General features: G+C 38.2%; 1 protein-coding gene across 1 annotated transcript in view; it reads right to left on the bottom strand.

Annotated features, from left to right (window-relative positions):
• acad9 (acyl-CoA dehydrogenase family, member 9) overlaps window positions 1-7,137 on the bottom strand; it is a 43,142-nt gene extending 36,005 nt beyond the window's left edge. The window contains exons 1-3 of the mRNA XM_050038782.1: window positions 6,861-7,137; window positions 4,433-4,526; window positions 4,189-4,290 (exon numbers count right to left, since the gene is read on the bottom strand). Coding sequence (XP_049894739.1) covers window positions 4,189-4,290; window positions 4,433-4,526; window positions 6,861-7,043 — 379 coding nt within the window. The 5' untranslated portion in view covers window positions 7,044-7,137. The remainder of the gene's footprint in view (window positions 1-4,188; window positions 4,291-4,432; window positions 4,527-6,860) is intronic.
• Between the last annotated feature and the right edge of the window lie 465 nt (window positions 7,138-7,602).

Genomic DNA, 7,602 nt, shown 5'->3' with positions numbered 1-7,602 from the left:
TTGGGGGACTGTGTGAAGAAATGGTTGTAATTCCTACATGGTTCATACTACATTTTTGAAAAAAGCCTTAAATGAAAGCTGAGAGTCTGCACTTTAAGCAGGTATTCATTGTTTCATTTAAAACCCATTGTGGTGGTGTACAGAGCCAAAATGACGACAACTGTATCATTGTCCAAATATTTATGGACCTGACTGTATAAATCCATACTGCTTATTCCTGATAAGACTATTTGATTTCATATAATCAACAATGTACATTCTGATTAGCTTTTCCATTGTCTTACATACTAGGGATGTCAAACTAACTGGCCTGTAGTTTCCTGCTAATGATTTATTTCCTTTTTTGAAAATTGCACTGATTTGTGCCTCTTTCCATTCACAGGGTAACTTTGATTCTTCTCATGACTGATTATATAATATTGTTAGAGGTTCAACAATCCTACAAGCCAGTTCCTTTAAAATCCTAGGATGTATTGCATCTGGTCCTGGCGATTTGTAGATGTTAATATTCTGTAGAAGCTGTATAGTTTCCTCAGTAGTTATTATAAAATGCTCTATTTGCTGAACTTCCAATCTTGGCAGTTCAGGAAATTGCCCTTCAGGTTCCTTCACAAATACACTGCTGAAGTATTCTGACAATATTTCCGCCTTTTTATTATCTTTGTCCGTTTTAGGGGATTTAATGTTATTCTGGTCAGTATACAAATCTCCAACTGAAGTCCTAATTTTTGTCCTCTTATTTATATGATTCCAGATAACCTTTGGACTCTGCTTAGACTGCCTTGCTAAATCTTCTTCATAATTCTTTCTTAAATTTCGTGTTCTCATTCTCACAAAATTTCTAACTCTGCAATACTCCTGTTGTACCTCTGGATTTTTACTTCTTACTGCCTTTCTTGCAAGGATATTTTTCTCATTAATTTTCCTTTTCGTAATGTTGTCTAGGGGAAAGTTTTGTTTTGTTGCCTTATTATAAGGCCTGATTTTACTACTAGGTACAAACTTATCCTCCACTTCATTCAGCTTAGCCTTAATTAGTCTCCATTTTTTATCAACATTGTGATTAGCTAAATGTAATTTCCAATCAAAGTTTTCCAATTCCCTGCATGCTTGCTCAAAATTTGCCTTATTATAATTTTTTCTTATTAATTCATTACTCAACGCTTTTGTACAACAGATGACCTTAAATAATAAAACACAATGATCACTTTTGCCCAAAGGACTCAAATACTGAACATCACCTATCATTTTTTCCTCATTTGTAACTATACGATCCAACACATGCGGTGTGTCTCCACCTCGCCACCTTGTTGGTTCTTGTACATGTTGAAACAGCAATGCATTCTGAATACAGTCCAGAAACCTATTATCTAATGATGCAAGATTATTCCCCTTTACATCGGTTAAATTCTAGTCTATATTCGGCAGATTAAAGTCTCCCATAATTAATTTATGTAAGTAGTTTCTTGTTGACACTTCCTCCATTAGCACCAAAAGATTATCATTGTTAGCGTCTGTACCACTATCAGCCCTATAAATTAGACCCACCATCAAAAACTCTTGATTATTACACTTAATCTCCACAAAAATATTCTCGTCAAACTCAGTCTCTGTTACAATTTCTTTAACTTCTTTTATGAATATAAAGCACTAATCCCCTACCTATACTGTTATCTATATTCCTTGAAAACATATTGTAGCCCCCTATGTCATCCAAATTAAATTCTGACGGGTTCATTTTCTGCCTCTGATTCTTAGGCTTAACCTCAGTGATTCCAATAATATGGATAAGTGGAAGTACCTGAAAACGAGCAGTAAATTCATGCAATTTGTTGTGAAGTTGATCTGCATTTGTATATAAATACATAATGCTCTGTAGAGGTGGAGATTTACATTCAAGTTGTGATTTAACAGAGACAGGCTTATGAGAAAGTCACGGAGTCTTTGGGATTCTCACCACTCTCCTTGCCCAGGGGGGGCCCTGGACTTTGTAGGTAAATTTGCCCGATGATTTTCATTGCTTTTCTTTTGCCTCTTCATACAACTCTCTCTCCTTCTCTCTCTCAGTCTTAGTAAGATCGTTCGCAATTCTCAAATTTTTGTACCTGTCCATTTGGTGCAGCGCAGAAATCTTCCTAAACAAGTTGATCTTTAACTCCATACTTTGCAGTGTGACCAGAAGCAGTTGCCCCGATCTTGCCGAATCCCCTGTTTCTTCGCTCTGGTTGTATTTTCCGAGCCGGGTTACTCTCACAAACGATATGAGTGAAAAGTTACTGAACTATGTCATTTATTTCTTTATATTATTGGGAAAATTCTTTTTTCATAAACACAAATTCTTAGATTCACAACCCTGTTTCCATTTGTTGTTGATTGAATTAAACTAAATGCTGAACTCTCCTGCTCTTAGAAACAACAGAAAAAGTAACAGGTTTTTAGTACATTACAAAAAAAGCATTTAATGAAACCTCCTATGTGAAATGAACTGTTTGTGAGTTTTTTTTGGTTTGTTTTTGTGTTTTTCCTAATGCCCATTCTTAATTTATTATAGGAATTTTAATTCTAACATCTATGAATTGATTAAAATTATTTAATTTCCAGCTTTTGTAGAATGTCACTCATTTTTCATTGCAATTTGTTTTCAGCTCTCATGTGATCTTGTTTATATGTATTGTTGAAGAAAAAAACAAAAAACAAAAAAAAAACTAACAAGCTGAAAGGGGGTTTATCACCACCTATCAAAGCAGAGTTGGGCATACTTAGGTCAATAAATCGATTCCCCTCCCATGCTTGTATACTAGGACAGTAGTCCCTCAAAGGGCCTAGTCGAGCTAGAAAAATAGCTCCATTTAACTGTGCATGTTAACGTACTGAGTTCTGTTCACACTGACATTTTTACTAACAAACCAAGAAAAGCAAATACAAATTTATACAGACTGACAGGTGACTCATTGATTGGACAGTTTTAGTTTGCCACCCTGCATCATCAAGATCCACTTGGGCAGAGGTGTCCAAATTTTTTTGAAGACTAGCTAATGTGAAAATATCTGGGGGCCAGTTGCTGCTTACATCATATGTTTAAAAAAATCCCATAGAAATGAGACAAATACATCTGTTTTATCTTTCACTGGAAAAGTATTCAACTTTCCTCCGCTGCCCATGATCAGGATTGTGTGTACACAACAATTAGCAATATTGATTTATATTAGGCCTACCTAACACAACCAGAAGTCTTGTGGCTCTGAAAAGTGCTTTCTTCTCGACCTTTTTGATTGGTCTCCCACGTAGGGCTATGCGATCATTAGAAGAATGTCCACTATCACGACTGCCGACAACACCGAATGCTTCTTCAAGCACCTCCATCATCTAAAAAACGCGGAAAACTAGTTGAAAACGCGGGAAAAAGGTTGTAAACAGGACGTGACGAAATATTTACATTTTTACAGAGGATTGCGTTCGCACGGGATTAATATTACCCGAGGTATTTTCTCCGGACCGTTTTACAGAAGGTAAAAGTCGCGGTAATTTTTTACTAACATTATCCGTAATGATTACAGACATGGAGCGCTCGGACGGGCCTAAAATCCCTGGTAATAATTACTTTACCCCACGTCTCCACGCTAAACTAATCCCGTCCGAATAGGGCTTTAGACTGCAAATGGACCTCATGTTATGTATACGACTAACAGGTAGAGACAGCAATGATTCAGGGCTTATTAATGTGGGATCGCTGTCACACACTTTGGACCTAATGGACTGACAAAGTACACGGAGTCCGATACAAGCACAGCAGTTTTAACTGCTTTTTAATCAAGAAAAATACCCTCACTGATGTGCATACATGTTACCATGGCTACCAAACAATTAGCATTAATAGGTTATATGCATGGCCTTGTATAGATCACTTTTAAAAATTCCACACAGCTTTAATGATCAGCAGATGGATGTATTAGCAGTTTAAATTTTGAAATCATGCAGAGTCAGCTGGTCTCAGTTCAGTTGTTTGGTCCACACCAGGGTTTGACTGACAGCTTTTACACCAGCTCAAATGAACCATACTAACTAGGTAAACAGACCTGAGTTTGTTTTAACTGAACCAAACAGGTGAAGTGTGAAAGAAGCCTTAGGTTATAAGTAGGCTAAGTTTAAACAGCTGTTGCAACAAGCTCCAGGTCACAATCATCTCACCATACTCCTCAGGAACCATGATCCCAAACAGCCCAAGCTCCTTCAGCCCATTCAAAGTCTCTGGAGGGATTTTGGCTTCTCTGTCAATCTTGGCTGAGTCAACTGAAACCACAATAACCAGTCATTCACTGTCAATTCATCAACTTACTTTGAGGCTTGCAAGATCATTATTCACAGACAACTGTATGCTGAAAGCATGTGCAGTTTTATTTAACTCTTGCATTCAGCAGATCTCCTCTCTCACCTTTCTCATTAAAGAATTTTTCCACAGGTGCAACAAGCTGGTTGATCTCCTCCAATTCTTCGTTTCCAATTTCTGGATACGGGAAGACCTCCGCCTGCAAAACAAACACACTACTTTACAAACTATATTAGCAGCTCCTCATGTTTACCTGCTCTGCTTCTGAGTTCAGATACCACAACTGCATGAACACACACAAAGTGGGCAATTGAATTTTCTGACTTGATCTGACAATAAAGCATCATCATCATCATCATCATCATATTCCAGTGTAATCAGTAAAAGGAAATACCAAATAAGAGAATAATGCTTCTTGATTTTTTTGCTTAATTTAACAGACAAAAATTACCCTCAGCTCCAAATTCTTGATTTACTGCATTTGCTTATTTACCCAAACAAAAATTATATACAGTTGCCTGCAAAAGTTTGGGCACCCCTGGTCAAAATTTTATTTACTGTGTATAGCTAACCAAGTAAAGCTTTATTATGTTTAGGTCTGGGGACTGTGAGAGGGCCATGGCAAAACCTTCAGCTTGTGCGTCTTGAGGTGGTCTATTGTGGATTTCAAGATGTGTTTGGGATCATTGTCCTGTTGTAAAAGTCATCCTCTCATCATCTTCAGCTTTTTTACAGATCGTGTGATGTTTGCTTCCAGAATTTGCTGGAATTTAACTGAATCCATTCCTCCCTCTACCTGTGAAATGTTTCCTGTGCCACTGGCTGCAACACAAGCCTGAAGCATGATCAAACCACCTGCGGGTTTAACAACTGGACAGGTGTTCTTTTTTCTCCAAACATACTAACATAATTTCAGAAGTCCACAGGACGTATTTCCAAAAAGCATCAGGCTTATTTAGATGCTCCTTTGCATCAGTTATTTTACATTTTAGGGCGCAGAGGAGCCAATGGCTGCTGATTGTTGGGACAAGGTTTCGGGAGTCAGAAAATAAAGAATTTTTGAAAGATTTTTGAAATTTGAATCACCTGGCCTTTCCTAATGATGACTGTGAACAAGCCAGAGCCCCAACATGCTAATTAAGGTCTAAGACCCTGGTGCAAGTTGTCTAAGAGCTCAAATGTAAATTTTTTTCACTCTAAAATTGTTCGAAACAAAATTTATTACAGTACTCTGTCTCAAAATGTCGAAAGCATGTTTAATCTTTAACTCCATGCCTTTTGGACATCAGTTCATCTTGTACTCACTTGACTATTCACAGTACAAGAAAATTTGACCAGAGGAGCCCAAATGTTTGCATGCCATTGTATATATCTGATACACTGAAATAACAGCTGCAGCTTTCTAGTTTCAGCCCAGCTTATTTTTCATGAGCTTCTTGATCGATATGCTGAAGGTCCTGCTTCAAAGCTATTATGTTAAACTTATATAAATATTATATGAATGAAAGTCTAACTGGCAGAATGTACTACTTAGCTGACAGCTAATGAAGTACCACCAAGTTTGTCATTTTATCTGCTGAAAAAGACTGTTGGCGCCAGCTAAAATGAGCTGCTTCCTGTTACTAAGAGGCAGAGAAAAAAGGTGTTACTGTAGGATCTAAGTGAATCTCTGTACCCACAGTCTGACTGACTGTGGGAAACCAAAAGAACTAAGTCCATAGGCTGACAACTTTTGAAGAAGAATTGGTGGTTGGGGACACAATATTACATTATTACACAAAAATATTTGTAAACATGAACAACTCTCCCAAATCCAAAAATTTAAGAGTGCTAAAACCCTAATCTGTGATGTCATAGATTATAAAGTGTGGGGCTGCTCCATAGACAATGAATGGTGTAAGATGTTGAGAGCACTCAGGGTAATATTTTTAGTAATGGGGACATTTCACAACTGTGAAAACTGCAATCGAATAAAGCTAATTTGGGTATAAAAAAGAAAACAGACATTATGTGGGTCCACATTCATCGTCTATGGAGCAGCTCCACACTTTATACTCTATGACATCACAAGTTTGAGACTTCCTTCTCTGGTGTCTGGCTTTGACAGATAGCAGCTCATGAACACATATATCGATTGAACTTTCCTAGGCCATGGAAATAACATTGTGGAATCCTTAATTTGGATAGAGTTCTCCCTTTAATTGTATAATAATGATAACAGCAGCAACCGAGGATGCTTCATGTCATACATTCACCCAGTAGCCTAACGTTACCTCTGACGTAAACTACAGTTTTCTCTTGACAGCAGGTCGCCTCTTGGTACAGCACAGATAAGGTTAAATGGTCGGGGTTAGTTAAGGTTGGGGTGAGCTTCATGGAACACAGGGGGAAACAGATACCGACAGGGAAACTGTCTACAATACAACTAACGTTAGATAGGAAGACAGGGTCAAAGCTTCATCCGCCCATCACCAGCTTACTTTACGCCTAAGTTAAAGAGACTTTCATCTTGACAGGTAAACAGTTGTTTCACCTTGTTCACCTGACCGAGGAACAACTCCTTGGCATACGCGAGGTTTCTTGAGTGCGTTTCAATGGACCTCCGCTGCTGAAAGCGTACGGCTTCTTTCCCAGCATGCCTCACATTACCGGCGAGTAGGCGCTGTCCGATGTGAACGGATTTAGACAGGATGACCAATCTGTTTACATTCATCATTCTTCTGGCACAGACCTCTACTTCGTGTAGCCCATGGGCGTATTACATACAACCACAACCACGATACCTTTTACCCGTTTCTGTCTCATGATGATGACGTACACAAATGGTGAGTTCAAAGTGCCTTGTAAACAAAGAGCATGGATACCAAGAGACGAAGCTCCGTTGAATTTTTGACAACAGCCACTAGGGGCGCTGCGGTAGCGCTGCCGCCATTTTGGACTGTTGAGCTTGGACTGTTGCGCCCAGACAACATGCAAGATATCAAGGAGAGAGAAGGAAAAAAAGTAAAAGAAAACAGTGTAGTGCAATTAACTGCAACAACTATCAGTGGAACACCCCGCACCTGGCCTTCCACCGTTTCCCGAAGGATCCCGACAGATAAGAACTCCTGAGGTGGAAGTTTTAAAGTGTTTTAATATCAATTTAATATGTATATATATATATATATATATATGTGTGTGTGTGTGTGTGTGTGTGTGTATATATATATACATATATATATATATATATATATGGCCTCTTGGACCATTTATATCAGAACTGGTTACTGCTTTAG

Source organism: Epinephelus moara, chromosome 24 (assembly GCF_006386435.1).
Source record: "Epinephelus moara isolate mb chromosome 24, YSFRI_EMoa_1.0, whole genome shotgun sequence".
Classification (NCBI taxonomy): domain Eukaryota; kingdom Metazoa; phylum Chordata; class Actinopteri; order Perciformes; family Serranidae; genus Epinephelus; species Epinephelus moara.
The sequence above is the reverse complement of the archived record's forward strand: the minus strand, read 5'-3'. Positions and strand labels throughout refer to the sequence as shown.